The sequence below is a fragment of the Orbicella faveolata genome, unplaced genomic scaffold, assembly GCF_042242905.1.
Source record: "Orbicella faveolata isolate gen_17 unplaced genomic scaffold, um_ofav_v1 contig_25, whole genome shotgun sequence".
NCBI classification, from domain to species: Eukaryota; Metazoa; Cnidaria; class Anthozoa; order Scleractinia; family Merulinidae; genus Orbicella; species Orbicella faveolata.
Window position 1 is genome coordinate 24,619,902 of NW_028301553.1, and position 16,827 is coordinate 24,636,728.

A 16,827-nucleotide genomic window follows, 5' to 3' on the forward strand; every position below is an offset into this window, starting at 1 on the left:
TTTATTCCTGCCTACGGTGCATCTGAGCGAGATCAGCGAGCTTAGCCCTTTTAGACACAAATTCAAAACAATTTGTTCGTTCATGAACTGAATTCTCCCGAGTATTTGAATTCGATTGCCCGAAGGTCTAGTGATATTTTATCAAACTAATCGTGCAAACATACCACCTGGTTTGATTCAAGATCAACCTCGTGGTCTTTTTACTGACTGTTTACTACTGCAGAATTTCAACAAGGATCGCAGCCTACCGTCAAAAAATAGAAAACAAAAAAACAAGGATAAGGGAATGAGAAGAAACCAAACAACTACACCTCGACCTAGTCCCCCTCGCCTGGTGGGCTCTTATCCAGGCGCGGGTCTTCTTAGTCAGTCCAAAACAGTAAAGGATGATTTTTAAGTCAGTACTTTTTTAACGAATTACACCCCACAAAGACAATGGGTATCGGAAAATAGGCCTAGGCAGATTCTGATCAAAAACTGTTCAAAAGTTGCTTAAAAATATCCTCAAAATTAAAGTTGCTCAAAAGTTGCTTAAAATCGCAAAAGTTGCTCAAAAATTTTTATAGTTGCTCGCTGAAATCGAGGAGCAGCAAGCCGGCTCTCTTTACGTACAACAACAAAACGATTAGTGTCAGTTCAGTAACAGTGTCTTGAAGACCAAGCAATAACACTGGTTTCATCCTTGTGCTTTCTTTGGCAGCTGTTGTACCTGATGATCGCAGATGCCTCAATGTAATCTTTTAAGGCGCTTTCCCGCTGGAATGAAAGGGTGCTGAGCAGACTAAATACCCTCTCGGCAGAGGTAGAGCTCGGTTGGACGAGGAGCATTTTCTTTACAAGGGAAGCCCTGGATTGGATCTCTTTGATGTTCTTCTTCATCGGATTCTTCATTGTCAGAAGAAAGCGCTTTTATGACCATATTTGGAATATCAGTGTAGCGGGTTTCGATTCCCAAATAAATAAGGGATTTGTGGAGGCAGAGCCGTACTGATTCCAAGCACTCATCTTAAATTTGAACTGACGATCTTTATTGATAATCTTGTGGAGCACTTGAAAACGTAAGAACTGAAAGGTCGATTTGCGAAATAAATACAATTACAAACGATTTGGAAACTATACATTACATGTGTTATTATGCAATCACTCGTATCCAAAGCGTACGCGAGAGTACTATTTTAGCATGAGTTAAATCAAACGAAAACCCGCGATAACAAACTAATTGATATATTCTAACAGCATGCAAATCACAATAGTGAAATTCGTACCTCTTTTCTCCGGTATTATCCTTATTTCTTTCACTTGATAAAATCCCTTTAGGCTTATAATGGTCTTTCTCGTCCGTGTACAATTAGGAATGTCTCTTGTTTCATTGTCCTAAAACTAACTTGACTTGAAACGGAAATTACGTAACAATCGGTCAAAGAAGTCATAGTTAATCATTACAATCAGCACAGGATACCCATTCTGGAAATGGAGTCACATCCGGCATATCCATATTTGGAATCTATCAAAACAAGATACCGATCAAAACGTAAGAGAGTTTCTAGTGAAATTCTTGTGAATTTTCAAAGAAAACGTGTTAAAATACCGATTACTTATGAATGTGATTTCGAAGTAGTCAAAATCTGTCAAAAGTATGCTAGCTTTTAGAAAAGCTGCTGTAAAGTTGCTCACCCTCCGAAAAGTTGCTCAAAAGTTTCAGAGCAGAATCTGTCTAGGCCTTTGGGGATCACGTCGCAAACGTCAATTAGAATTCAAAATGATTTTTTAACGGTTAATATACTCGGCGAGATTTTGCCCAAGAAACAGCAACTAATTGATTAACTAATGCGTTCTAAAACCTCCTTTTTACAGCCTAAGAATGAGGACGGGCACCTCCGTTCCTTCGGTCCCCGTGGCTTTTGGGACGAGAAGGAGAATTTTCACGAGTCTACCATGACGTAGGTAAACCTATCTAAATGGATATTCAGTGGTGTCGATTACGCCCCTCCCACTTCCCCTCTACACTGCACCTGATACAATAAACGACCACACAGAAAGTGTTAAACGTCCAAGTAATATTCGGAGGCCAATTGAGCCATTTGAACCCAGAAGGAAACGTAAAAACCAAAACCATCTGCTCGAATGCTTGTAACACAGGTTCTTCGTGTGATGACGTCAAGTAATGAGTTATGTGAACTTTTGCTCTGCAAGTACAAGTTTTGCTTAACAAATTGACGTCATTTTTTATGCGTCTGTACTGTTATTGAACATGAATTTGTTCATAGCGTTGTCAAAGTAACTGTGGCCTCCACGAGGCGATAGCCGTCTTATCCGTAGACTATTTTGACAATGTTATGAAGAAATTCATCGTCAATAACAGGACAGATGCATGAAAACGACGAAACAACGCAATGAAAGAAGTACGAGTTTTCGTTGAATGGCTTTTTGGCGACATTATCAACTCTTTTAAATTTCTTGATTCCAAAAAAAAGGGAAAGAAAACTTAAAAACTGAACTCAGCAGTGTAAGAAAGATGTGCATGGTATGTGCATTGCTTCGAAATGCCATCATTTGCCTTTATAAAAACCAAACGTCACTTTTCCTTTTGACTTGACCCTCCAATACTGGAAGAATGATTTCAGTAACTTATAAAGACAATTTTAATTAACCTAAATATTATACGAAGTCGTGTAATCGAATGGCTCATGTGAAATACTCGAACTCAGCAATATACTCGGGTTGTAAATAATAAGCTATAAAATACGATAGTTAAGCTCAACACAATAAAGTACAAGAATCGTTCTCAAAGTCCTTAATTACCTTAATTTTACTGCGCCTTTCAATAGCATGCGGACTCTAACATTAAAAGCTAGCTCAACCGACAAATGCGTTTTTCGCTACCGTCAATCAAATGTTCGGCGGCTCCTCCCAGCTTCCGACTCCTGCCGAGCGCGCGTAATCAAATCAAATCGTTGAGCACAGTTTAGACAACATAGTCTAAAGCTGGGAGGAGCCGCCGAACATTTGATTGACGGTAGCGAAAAACGCATTTGTCGGTTGAGCTTGAATTTTAAAGTCCGCATGTTATTGAAAAGCGCAGTAACTGGGTTGAAATAGTTTGAAATAGTCGGATAGTTTTCGTAGCCTATCCATGAAACCTTACTCTTCGGATAGTTTTGGTAGCCAATCAGATTGTGTTCATACATGCGTAATCCCCGGAAAGTGTTCGGTGACTAATCAGAGCATCAACTGTCCCAGCTAGTCGATGGTACGTAACCAATTTTTTGAAGCGAAAGGCTGTTCTGATTCAAATATCACGAGTCATTTTGATTTCCTATCAAAACGAGGAGTTCAGCCAATTGTTTGTATCCGAGGTAGCCACATGCAGTTCTCGACTGCCTCGACCGCGCAAGAAATCCACTAGCGGCTCTGCACATCTCTTGCGGCCTGAGTTTGTTGGCGGATCATCATCAGTCGTTCCCCTCGATGATTTTCGCTTTTTTGTTTCCCCCATACTCTCCATGGCTTTCTTCCTTATGTCTTCGGCTTTATCTTTGTCATTCGTTTGTTGAACTGATAGGTTGTCATCTGGTTTGATGCTATCCTGTCTCTAGATCAACTCTTCGATTAGAACCTCCTTCTCTGTCAGATCTTCAACGACAATACCACTAGCCGCCGCCTCCTCTCTGATCTTTGACCTGAATTTTGTCGAAGCAATACCCAGCGCTCTGTAACTCCTCTCTTATCTTTGCTACGAAACTGTGGTGAATCTATCTGATTTATATTGCCTAGTTCGTGTTAAAGCCTTCAGAAGCCAAACAAGAATGGCAGATATTGAATGCATGAAAGCAAACAATGTACTCACGTTTTGTGGACAACGGGAAACTCTCTGTTCTCACGTCAGGACGGAGAGACGACGGCTTCCTGCCAGAATGTAAGATGTCTATCAGAAATAAATCTGACTTCGGTCGCGGTCGCCGTCGCGGTCGCAGAAATTTGCGTTGCTAAGGTCCCTACTGTTTCCTGGGGGACGCTCTAACAACACATTGCTCTCCTGTTCCTCATTAAATTCACCTGTTTTTCAGATGGCTTGAAAGCCTTTCGAGGACGAAACCTGGGTAAATCCTTGTAATGTAGTGTCATGAAAACTTGTGGGTAGAAGGACTTGGGTGCTCTGAAGTAAGCAAATGGTGTAAAACATTGCCTTTTCAACCGTTCCTTGATTGCCCTGCTGAATCTGTAATCGGTTCATGCTATAGGGGCATGTCGGTGGCACCACTTTTCATTTCTGAAAATGTGTTTTCGACAATAAGCGTTAAAAGACGTTGAGATACTGTATTCAGTGGTAACTGACTTAATCCTTTAGGCTCCTAGTGGAGTAAAGAGCTTCAACAGTGTTCCCCCAGCGGACTCTGCCTTGTGCCATGTTCTTAGCTGTGCCATCTTCATCTGTTCTTCAGTCGACCTTGTTATGCACGTCTTAAGAGAATCCACTTCAAGGCCTGCTTTGTCGTGTCAGTGGTTCGTTTTCGCAGCGTGTGGCTTACCCAAGGCTATCTCCATCTTGCTATGTCGGTTGGTATGTGGTCTTGTCCCGTCCTACTCCAAAGTTCTTTGTTACTAATTTTTTCCAGCCAATGTATCTTGAGGATCTTTCTGCGATATTTATTGACAAAGCTTTGCAGCTTGTTCGATAGGGCTTGTGTCACTTTCCAGTCTCTGATCCATAGAGGAGCGGAGCTTTAACATTTGAAGAAGTGAAGAAGCGCAATTTGACTTTGATAGAAATCGATGAGGCATTCCAGACTGGTCTAAGCGGAGGGTCCCCAATAGGTTTGGCGGGATGCGGAATTTGGCGTTTTTTCGCTGTTATATTTGGGATTTTTGAGCTGAAAACAGGTGCGGGAAGCGGGAATTTCAATCACGAGCGGGAGCGGGATTTAGTATTTTTATGGGGTTGGGATGTGCGATTCGCAAGGGGAACAGAGCGGGATACAGGATTTCAATTCTTACATAACCACATAAATTGTTATTGACCAGCGCAAAAACCACAAGCTGGCAGAAACCAACCTTTTGTGCATATAGCTGTGTCTGCCCTGGGTACCAGAGGTTTTTTCTCGTGCGCGGCGGAAGAAAAACCTCAGGCACCCAGGTTAAGCTGTGTCAGGTTTTACGTAATGAATAGCAACGGCTCTGTACCCTGTCAGGTTCTGTGAAACGTATCTATCCATTATCGCTTGACTACGTTAGTATCATGACACTTCACGAGGTCTTTGAGTCCTATTGTAATCTGACATCAATGACATCTGTCCATTTCGAACATTTTTGACGCTTGCATTTGTAATCTTGGTCCCCCAATCCTTTCCAGTTTTTCTAGTCTTTCGACCTTTTCCAGAGTGCCTGGCTTGTTTTGGCCAGGATGGCCACACCGAATGGTGATAATAGGTCTAATAGTCATTTACCGAACGAAGTATGCGACATTACGAATTGCGTCACAATATATTACGAAAAGGATGAGTGAGCAGGAATGTCTTTGTTCAGAAAGAAAAGTTCTGAGGCCAGATTTCAAAGAAAGTGAAGACACTGAAAGCTTTGAAAGAAATTGCCAAGTGTGTTTACGGGCCTTCTCTTGAATATGGGAATGAGCAGTCATTTTCTTTCACTGATACGTGGATAGAAAAAAGAAAACAAAACAGTGAGCTGTTTACAGAAAGAAACGTTATTAATCATTTGAGCTTGCTTATCTGCTACCCATTTAATTGTTTTTTGATCTTTTATGGGATATCTATTTTGAAAAAGTTTCTGTGTAAATAATTAAATCAATTATTAATTTAACAAATTAATAATTAACGCAGAAACGTCTTTGAAAAGTGGGCAGGATCGGGACTTCCAGCCAAAAAAGGGCGGGATGGTGGGATTAATAGGAAAAAATGGGCGGGAAAGCGGCATCTGAGACCCCTATTGTGGACCCTCAAAGCGTGTGGACGGCCAGTCTGGTTTTGCCTAATCTGTTCTTCACACCCTCCTAAGCACCGCCGGTGACTTTGATGGCGCTACCCAGATATGGTGAACCTTTCTTCATCTTCCAGATCTTCGATTCGCCGCTCAACTTGATTTTATCCTTCTGCTTGTTATAACCTTGCGCGACTTTGTTTTTTTCTTTGCTTACCTTGAGGTCAGCGCTCTCTACGATGAGCGCCAGGTTATTGGTCTTGGCTTGCATATGTTGCAGTTTCTAATAGAGGAGGCATATATCATCTGCAAAATCTAGGTCATATAGCTGAGTTATTAGTGTCCACTGCATGCCTGTCTTTTTAAAAGAAGGGTATTAAATACTCTTACATTCCACCTCCCTCGTGATCTAGAAGACAGCTATAATAACGATCATGAGGGACAGCAACTAGCATTACCGGACTCCTGTACTCATTTCAAAGATTCAGACCGTTTTCCACTGTGGATGGCTTGACAAGATGAGGGCTCGTAAAAGTCCTGGAACAACTTAATGAACTTTGATGGAATTTCATAGTGGTGTATAAGCTTCCATATGATGTTCCTGTCAACACTGCGTTTTCGAAATCAATAAAGTTCATTTACAATGGCGTCTGCCATTCTTTAGACTGTTCTACGAAATCTTATCCTTAAGGTGGCAGTATGGTCTGTGCAAGATTTGTCTTTCCTAGGGCCGGCTCGCTTGCACTGTAGTTGTTTGTCAAGGGCATCCTTCAGTAATTGAATGTAGATTAGTGTTCACTTGATCCCAACAATCTAATCAGGAGTTCTGATCTCTTGTTCCCTGAAAATCATTTGACAATATTCCTTGTTCCCTCAAAATAAATGACCCTGTTCCCCAGCTCCATAAGCCCTGAGAGACCCAGCAACAATTAAATCAGAGTGAATAAAAAAAAAGATATTAAGTTCTTATGTGCCTTCATGGGACACGGATTGGGCTCTGCTCATTCGCACCAAATAAACCATGATCTGTGTAAACACCAGAACGTTTCATTTAAGTATTTTTATAACAAAGCCTACAATATAAAGAAAGTTCTTGAAATTTTAACTGTTCCTCAACACTGCTTGTTGGAACTACCATAGAAGCTCCATCATGCTTAAAAGCGATCACTCTTAAGAAAAGTAAAGTCTGGTTTTTCAAGCGGTGGATAGCCTTTTCCTCCGGTTAAGTTACTATCTGATGGACCACATTGTTGATTTTATGAACATTTCTGTACTGGATAGTGTGTGATCTGTATATAGCTCTTTCAACCGTTTATAATACCGGGCCTGGAGTTCTCTTTAAAATTAAACCTGGTATGACAAAATCGCTTAAGTGAGCGTAACCTACAGTTACAAAATCGTTGAAAATAGCTTAACCTAAAGTGATCTAGACGCCTAAAATGACAAAAGCGCCGTAATTAGCATAGCCTATAGCGTGAAAAGTTTTCTGACAATAATTGCGTAACCTAACATGGCAAAGTCCCTTTAAAAATCCTAAAGCCAGAGTAACGAATCAAATCCCCTTAAATTGCATAACTAAGCGCGAAACAAATCGCCATTTTTCTTGTCTCCTACGTTGGTGTTTGGTGAATACTTTAGGGCGGCACACAATACATTAGCAAAGCCAACAGCTTCTAAAATAGTACTAACATGTCTCTAACAATTCATGTAATGTAGCGATGTACTTCTTTGCCACTCGTAGAGTTTGGATTCTTGACAGCCTGTCTCCAGGCTCTCTCTCGGAAAAGTAATCGGGTATTACGCTGCGAAGCACGTTAAACGCCCTCTTCAGGCGCGTCTGCCTTTTGCGCTCTCTTTCTCGATTCAGTTCTCTTCGATTAGTCAAAGGCATTCCCGACGATCGGTGACCTTTGGAATGCAGGTTGTTCATAGTTTGCTCGGTCTCTTGTTGAAATTGCTCCACACTTTCTCTCTGTACCGGTGTGTTCCAAGAGGCAGGACAGTCGGAGAAGGAAGAGCAATTTTGTAGCAGCGCTTGGTTGTAGTATATTTGTTCCATGGGTTCATTCACTTGTAGTGGTGCTTCGTCGGGAACATATGTTTGGTAGAACTGCATCTGCAGGGAATTGAGAAGGAATCAATAAATTAATCGACAATGCCCGGTGCGAGTCAAATGTAAAAGTGACGGGGCTGAGTTTCGGATAACTATAAATGACCCTTGAAAAGCTACCGAAATGTCGTTTTGTGGACCCAGAAGGTACCGAGATATCCTGGAGATAACTCTAAGGGTGCTTGGTTTTAATTTTAAAAACACCTTACGCGAAACCGAGCAACAAACTAATGTAGAGTTCCTCTCTACCCAGCTCTGAGGCCGTGATTATAAGCCTCAGAGAAACGCACAATCCTTTTCTCGGGTTTCTCTACGTCTGTAAAGACGCCGAGTCAAAGTCGGCAAGAAAATTCCTTAAAAAACGCCAAAGAAGCTTCCATACACGAAAATATTATAAGTATCCTAACTTGCCAGGTACCGCGTGTTTCACCAGAAAAAACAAGCGCGGGGGAATATTTAATTTAATTTCTGGATGAGGTGATACACCCTCGTATAGTGTAGTTTACAAGCAATGGCTCGGTAAAAAAGGCTATAGTCACACACCTCTGTGCCCTTAAGATTACAAAGAGTCCAGTTTTATCTTCAATCTTCCAAGAAAGCAACGATGATGAATCCGGTTTTAGACTTTTGCAATTAAAATCAAGATATTCTTCTGGTTCATATTACAATTCCGATATAGCTCAAACAACAAAAAGTCTTTAAAAAAAATTGTCTGTAGAATAAAACTGGATACCATTGAGTTCAGCTCTGATAAAACTTCGCTGGGTTTTTAGCTCGAGTTAACTTATCTTCCCCTGCCGTGATTGATCTTCCATGTCAATTTTTTTGAATTATTCAAGCGAATTTGACATACTAGTCAATCAACATTACTACGCCGCACCATTCAGGAGCTTCGTTCGTTTGCTCTCTAGGCAAAACTTAAGGTTGTAACTGTTTATATTTTATGTTATCTTATTTGCCGCCTGATAAAACGCCAAAACAAGAATCGAATATAGTTGAATGTGCGATTTTTAGGGCACGCAAGCGATACAACTCTATTTCTCTACACAGGATCCGGTGTAGCCTGCGCGGCAAGCGTTCCCGGACGTAATGCGAGCTTTCTCTGTATTTAGGTGCTGAACGAGGCTACGTCGTCCCCTGTCTGAGCATCAGGAGTCTAGTCACAAAGCAACATGAGCTTTGTCAAAATCGTATCGCACGTGCAAAATTAGACATGGGTGATTGAGACATGTGTGTCCACAAGCGACATTGGCATGTCGATTCATCGATCAACTCATTGATTTTAATTAAAAATTCGCTTTGACCTTCTTTAAGGAAGCCGACAACTAAACAGTGTATTTGTAAAGACAGTTTTCACTGTCAAATCGAAACCTCTGAATGAAAGAAGTCAGGAACTGTTTGAAATATTATAGATGATTAAAAGTTGATCTTCTAGGTTGAGTCCCAAGTCTGTGCGATATTCGGTATTCAAGTTATTCAAGGAAATTCATAGAGGTCAACATGGAAACGCCATCTTTGTGTCCTGCGGAAGGACGCTGATGTTCGGACCGAAAATCAACGACAACAACTGCTATGAATTCTAGTTCTAGTTATAAGAATTTAACTGTACGGCCGTCTTTTATTAGCACTAGTAAAAGTTGCTGGGAAATTACTTTTTTTAACATGCGTGGCACGCGTCTTGCAACTATTGTGATGGCGTCAGTGGTGCAAGAACTCCATTACAAAAAAAAAAAAAAAAAAAAAAAAAAACTCAGAGATGTGTCTCCACAAGCGACCCTTTGGATAGATTGGCTTGTCGATTCAACTCATTAAAAACCATGATTTTGATTAAAAATTCACTTTCACCTTCTCTAATGTAGCCGACAACTAATTAAATAGTGTATTTGTAAAGCTCAACTGACGGTTTTCACAACTGTAAAATCCAAACCACTGAATAAAAAATGTCAGGCATTAGAATACCATAGATGATTTAAAGTTGATCTTACAGGTTGAGTTCCAGGTCTGTGTGATATTCCGTATTCAAGTTATCCAAGCAAATTCATAGAGGTCAGTATGGAAACGCTATCTTTCTGTCCTGCGGAAGGACGCTAATGTTCGGGCCGAAAATCAACGACGACTACTGCTATGAACTCTTGTTCTAATTATAACAAGTTTCCTGTTCTGACTAGTAAAAGTTGCTGGAAAGTCAGTTTTTTTAACATACATGTCACCCTTCTTGCAACTATTATCTCTCTCACTCCTGTTGTACACGCACTATTTCACACTTTAAGAATTACAGTCTACCGTAACCAACCGCTATTATCGTTGTGAGTCTCACGTATCACGTGATATTTTTTTTGCTCAGTTCTAGTGGTTTTTTGTTATGCCAATAATTCTCCATTTTCAAAGTGCAGTGGAGTGCGGCAAAGTGAAGAATGTTTCGGAGCAATTGACACACACGTCTTGTTGGATAAGCTAAATTCCGCCTAAAATCACGGTGCAATTGCGAAACAAGTTAAATCTTGACCCAAATGGGTGCCTATCCGCCAAGGCAAAGCCGACAATTGCTCCCACTGTGCGAAGGACGTCTTTTTAATTTAATTCAGCCTGGAAGAGGTGGTACACCCAGGTATAGTAAAGTTAACAAACAATGGCTTGGTAAAAAAGGCGATATAATCAGACTCATATCTGTGCCTTGAAGATTACAAAGAGTTGCGTTTTATCCTGTATCTTCCCAGAAAGCAACGATTATGAATCCGGACAACTCTTGAATTTATAATTATATCCAAGTGGAGAATGGATTCTTCTGGCTCATATTACACTTCAGATATTGTTTTAAACAACAAAACGTCTTTACCCTAAAATGGAAGGTGTCTTCAGAATAAAACTGGTTACCATTGAATTCAACTTTGATAAAACTTTGCTTGGGTCTAGCACGAGTTAATTAAGCTTCCCATGCCGTGACTGATCTTCCATGTCATTTGTTCAAATCATTCAAGCGAATTTGACATACTTGTCAATCAACATTACCACGCCGCACGATTCAGGAGCGTCGTTCGTTAGCTCTCCTGGCAAAACCCAAGACACTGTGAATGTTTATACCTTATCTTATTTGTCGCCTGATATATCGCCCGAAGAATTATGTAATTAAATGTGAGATTTTGAATGCACGTTAGCGATACATGCGCTCTATTTTATTACACAGGATCTTTCTTGCGTAGCCTAGGAGGTAAGCGTTCCCGCACATAATACGAACTGTCTCTGTGTCTAGGGGCTGGACGAGGTAACGTCGTCCCCTGTCTTGTTACAAAGAACCAGACGCTTTGTCAAAATCGTATTGCACGTGCAAAATTAGACAGACAAAGACATGGGTCTCCACAAGCGACGCTTTGTGTAGATTGGCGTGTTAATTCAACTCATTGTTCTTTTCCTGATGTATCCTTGGGCAAGGATAGCTTACTTCATGTGCAAAATTGAACGCGCACAAGCGATGTATGCGCTATTTTCCCAAACGTAACACGTACTTGCTTCAAATGACTGAACAAGCTACCAACGAGCAAAATGATGTTGATGAAAGATTCCCATTCACCTTCACCAACATAGGCAAAAACAAAGTAGCTAGTACATTTGTCAAGCTCAACTGACAGTTTTCAGCGTCATTTTCACAATAGTAAAATCTAAACCACTGAATAAAAGAAATCAGGAATCCAAGCAAATGTAAAGAGTGCAGTATTGAAACGCCATCTTTGTGTCCTACGAAAGGAAACAAATATTGTGGCCGGAAATCAACGAGAACAACTGGAATAAACTCTTGTTCTAATAAGTTAACTGTTTAAACTACTAAAAGTCGCAAGATAATTAGTTTTTTTAACATTCACGCATGGCTGCCTTCTTGCAGCTATCGTGATGTTGTTAGTGGTGCACTGAACTCCATACAAAAATTTAGAAAAAAAACTTCTCTTTAAAAGCGAAGGATGCTATTGAGTTAGCCGCAAAACTTTAAGAAAATATATTTTTGAGGGCGTCTTATAGGCGAAGAAGTTAGAAATTCAGTGGGCCATACGATATTTTATAAATTTTAGAATTTTCTTTAACATAAAGGGACTAGGAGCAAGCACATCATTGCTCACTCCGCTTCTCAGCTACTTTTACTCTCTTTAAATAAAGTCTTTACTAACTTACTTACTGCTGGGTTGGCACTCTCTGTATTTTGTCAGGTTAATAAAGCTATCGACTTCACTTTCGGTCTTGGCCCCTCTTCAGTGTGTTGAAGACACATTGAAGATGGTCCAAGACCTGTTATACACGCACTATTTCACACTTTGAGAATTACAGTCTACTGTAAACACTATGTTAGTTGCCGGTAAGTATCACAAAATTTCTTGGGCTCAGTTTCACTGGTTTTTTGCTATTCCGAGAATTTTCCATTTTCAAAATATCTGAGTGGAGAGAGAAGCTGTGATTTCTCAGGAACATAACAGAGGAGCTCTTTCTAGCTCTTAAATATGGACTGCTCGATAAGGGGGCTATGAAGGTCAACGTAGTGACCATCTGCCCGTCAAGTAGCTGGGAAGAATTTCTAACATAACTTCTCAGGTGTTTGAGGAATTCATTCCGTGGCAATTATGTAACAACTTCTGACTGCCGCGTGTATAGCACATTTGAGCTTAACCGAAATAGACTTGGCGAACTGATAATATGCCCAGCTCAAAAGATTCGTCTATCATCGCTACGTATTAAAGTAATTCTAGAAATGAACTGACGTTTCTCAATAAACATAGAGTGCTCTCAGGACTTTTGAATGGGTCTTTTTCTCCAAATTGTCATAGTCTCTATTTGAGAGTCCAGCCATGAATTTCTTGAGTGTCGAGAACATGGTGATTTTGTATTAGACCGAAATGATTCGTGGAATTGCTTAGCATTTCCAAGCAAACATAGAACACTCTCCAAAAGTTTGAATAACACTATCTCTCGAAAATCTGTGAAAATTTCACACTTCAGGGCATTTATTCAAAAAATGTTTTAAAAAAAACTATCAACTCTAGGTAGATAAGAAAATTAATAGTGTCAGGCACAAATTTTGAAAAAATAATTAAAAGACATGTTAACAACAATTTCAAAGATATTCACCTTCACTTGTCGTGCAAACTGTTCTTCGTTCCTCAACGGCGGATAAGATATCTCAGTATCCGTAGCAGCTCGTTGTGAAAAGCTCGAAAACCACCTTAAGACACTTATAGCATATCGATAAAATTAAATTGAACTTTGATCAACATTAATTGGTATGGTAATAGCGGCCTTACGTAATGTGCTATTCTGTCAGCTGTTATTTCTAGTCGCTCAGCCATGTTGTATGCAGTACAATAGTTATTCTTTTCATGTCATTAGTTTAAGAGCCTAAAGGACAATGTGGTTTCCCTTTTATGTAACTGAACGATTACAAATTAAACAGCTATTTTGTTTTCGGCTTTGTTGGTCCATTTTATAATAGTTCTGCATTGTTGTGGCATCAAAGGGGGTTTTCTGGGGGAAAAACTAGCAAACGAATTCTTCCGTGCTGCTAGCTTGAAAACAGTATTCTGCCATACTGACATAACGTCTCGCAAGGTCAGACTCTTATTTGGTCTATTGAGAAGGGCAGAATATGTGGTGTGCGGGAAAACTCATTATATGGCTTTAATTGGGTTTTGGTTTTCACTTTTTTGATATGACTTCATCAGCGTTTCCGGATATTTTTATCGTGGATAAATACATGAGCGTATTTAGGTGCCGAGAGTAACGATACAGATCTGCTCACACCCAGCGCGAGCTCGCGAGGATAGCCAAGTGCTTCTTGAATTGAATGTTCTTGTTTTATCGGATCTCAGGACAATTATTAAGGTGTGTTCATTTGCTGAAAGATAAAAAATGAGAGTTAAACTAAAACATTGAAAATCTCTGCTGTCTTTTAGCCCTGCCCACGTTGCACCTGAGCGCGATCAACAAGCTTAGCCCTTAGGCACAACTTCCAAAGCAATTTGTTCGTTCATGAACTGAATTCTCCCAGGTATTTGTAACTGAGTGCCCGAAGGTCCAGTGGCCTTTTACCAAATTGATCGAGCAAACAGACCAGCTGGTTTGATTCAAGATCAACCTCGTGCTTTTTTCACTAACTTTTTGATGATAAAAATTACAATAAAGATCACAGCCTGTCGGCGCAAAATAGAAAACAACAAAAAATAAAAAAAACAACAAGGATAAGGGAATGGGAAGAAAACAAACTCCACCTCGACCTAGTCCCCCTCGCCAGGTGGGCTCTTATCCAGGTGGGGATCGTCCAACGTCAATTCAAAACAGTAAAGAATGATTCTAAAGTCAGTACTTTTTTAACGAGTTACACCACACAAACACAATGAATATCGGAGATCACAAACATCAAAATTCAAAATGATTTTTTAACGGTTAATATACTAGGCGACATTTTGTCCAAGAATCATCAACTAATTGATGAACTATTACGTTCCAAAATCTTTTTCCACACTCTAAGCAAGATGACAAGCATCTCCTTTCCTTCGGTCCTCGTGGCTGTGGGTACAAGAAGGAGTATTCTGGCGAGTCTCCCATGACGCATGCAAACGTAACTAAATCGATATTCAGTGGTGTCGACTACGCCCCTCTCACTTCCCCTATGCGCTACACCTGATACAAAGAACGACCAAACGGGAAGTGTTAAACACTCAAGTAATTTTTGGAGGCTAACCGAGGCCTTTTAACCCAGAAGGAAACGTAATATATAGATTTAGTCAAGCCTAAAAGCGGAGTTCTTGACTGCAATAACTGATGATAAAGGAAAAAGAGAGCATCCTTCGTTTGGTCTCCTGGCTAAACACAAGTCTGTGACTGTTTACATTTTATGTTATCTTATTTGCCGCCCGATAAAACGCCAAAACAAGGATATAGTTGAATGTGCGACTTTGAGGGCACGGTACCGATGCAACGCTATTTTCCTACACAGGATCTTGTGTAGCCTGCGCGGCAAGCATTCTCGCACGTAATACAAGCTTTCTTTGTATTTAGGGGCTGTACGAGGCTACGTCGTCCTCTGTCTGAGCATCAGGGGTCTAGTCACGAAGAAACATGCGCTTTGTCAAAATCGTATCGCACGGGGAAAAATAGACATGCGTGATTCAGACGTTTGTCTCCACAACGACAATGGCATGTCGGTTCATCCATCAACTTATTGATTTTGATTAAAAACTCACTTTCACCCTTTTTAAAGTAGCCGACAACTAACTAATGTATTTGTAAAGCTCAACTGACAGTTCTTACTGTCATTTTCACAACTGTAAAATCAAAACCACTGAATTAAAGAGGTCAGGAATTTGAAATATTATAGATGATTAAAAGTTGATCTCTCAGGTTGAGTTCTAGGTCTGTGTGATATTCCGTATTCAAGTTATCCAAGCAAATTCATAGAGGTCAGTATGGAAACGCCATCTTTGTGTCCTGCGGAAGGACGCTAATGTTCGGGCTGAAAATCAACTACAACAATCGTTATAAACTCTTCTTCTAATTATAACAAGTTAACTGTTCGGAAGTCTTTCACTAGGCACTAGTAAAAGTTTTTTAACATAAATGGCACCCTTCTTGCAACTATTGTGATGCCGTCAGTGGTGTAAGAACTGCATAAAAAATAAAAAAAAAAATTCAGACATGTGTCTCCACAAGCGACGCTCTGGATAGATTGGCTTGTCAATTCAACTCATTAAAAAAACATGATTTTGATTAAAAATTCACTTTCACCTTCTCTAATGTAGCCGACAACTAATTCAATAGTGTATTTGTAACGCTCAACTGACGGTTTTCACTGTCATTTTCACAACTGTAAAATCCAAACCACTGAATAAAAGAAGTCAGGAAATTTTAAATACCATAGATGATTAAAAGTTGATCTTCCAGGTTGAGTTCCAGGTCTTTCCGTTTTCAAGTTATTCAAGCAAATTCACTGAGGTCAGTATGGAAACGCTATCTTTTTGTCCTGCGGAAGGACGCTAATGTTCGGGCCGAAAATCAACGACAACAACTGCTATGAACTCTTGTTCTAATTATATCAAGTTAAGTTTTCGGACGTCTTTTACTTTTACTGGTAAAAGTTGCTGGAAAATTAGTTTAACATACATGGCACCCTTCTTGCAACTATTGTGATGTCGTCAGTGATGCAAGAGCTCCATAAAAAAATAAATAATAAAAAAAAAATAATAATAATAATAAAAATATACGTATATCTCTTTCACGCCTGTTGTACACGCACTATTTCACACTTTGAGAATTACAGTCCACCGTAACCGACCGCTATTTTCGTTGTGAGTCTCACGTATTACATGATATTTTTTTTTTCCTCAGTTGTACTGGTTTTTTGTTATGCCAAGAATCTTCTATTTTGAAAGTTTCTGAGTTGAGAAAGAAGCTGTACTGTGATCTCTCAGGAACATAACAAGGTAGCGCTTGTTATAGTTCAGTGACCACATGCCCATATGCCCGCAGTGACGATATGCCCTGATCCTATTCTATGTTTGTTCAGATACGTCTGACCATAAAGCGTCGAAAACATGCATTTTGTAGCATGCTAAAACTTGGAAAATTCGTAAACTGGAAAACCAAAAGAGTTCTTTGAATCGTTGGCAATTTCTTACAGAACTTTTCAGGGGTTTAAGGAATTTGTTCCGTCGCAATTATTTAACAATTGAGCACACTTGAGCTTAACCGAAATAGACATCAGTGGCGAACTGATATCATGCCCAAGCTCGAAAGATTTGTCTATACTA

General features: G+C 40.0%; 1 protein-coding gene and 1 pseudogene across 1 annotated transcript; both read right to left on the minus strand.

Moving 5' to 3' along the window:
- Nucleotides 1-3,283: 3,283 nt before the first annotated feature.
- Nucleotides 3,284-4,545, minus strand: LOC149109592 (uncharacterized; annotated as a pseudogene).
- A 2,418-nt stretch (nt 4,546-6,963) lies between these two features.
- On the minus strand, nt 6,964-8,094 carry LOC149109593 (uncharacterized). The gene has a single exon (XM_089294821.1). The coding sequence runs from the start codon at nt 8,048-8,050 to the stop codon at nt 7,619-7,621; it is 432 nt and encodes a 143-aa protein (XP_089150947.1). The 5' UTR covers nt 8,051-8,094; the 3' UTR covers nt 6,964-7,618.
- Nucleotides 8,095-16,827: the final 8,733 nt, after the last annotated feature.

Bases quoted from the DNA above. Each gene is read 5' to 3' on its own strand.
- LOC149109593 (XM_089294821.1), bottom strand. From the start codon at position 8,050: ATGCAGTTCTACCAAACATATGTTCCCGACGAAGCACCACTACAAGTG.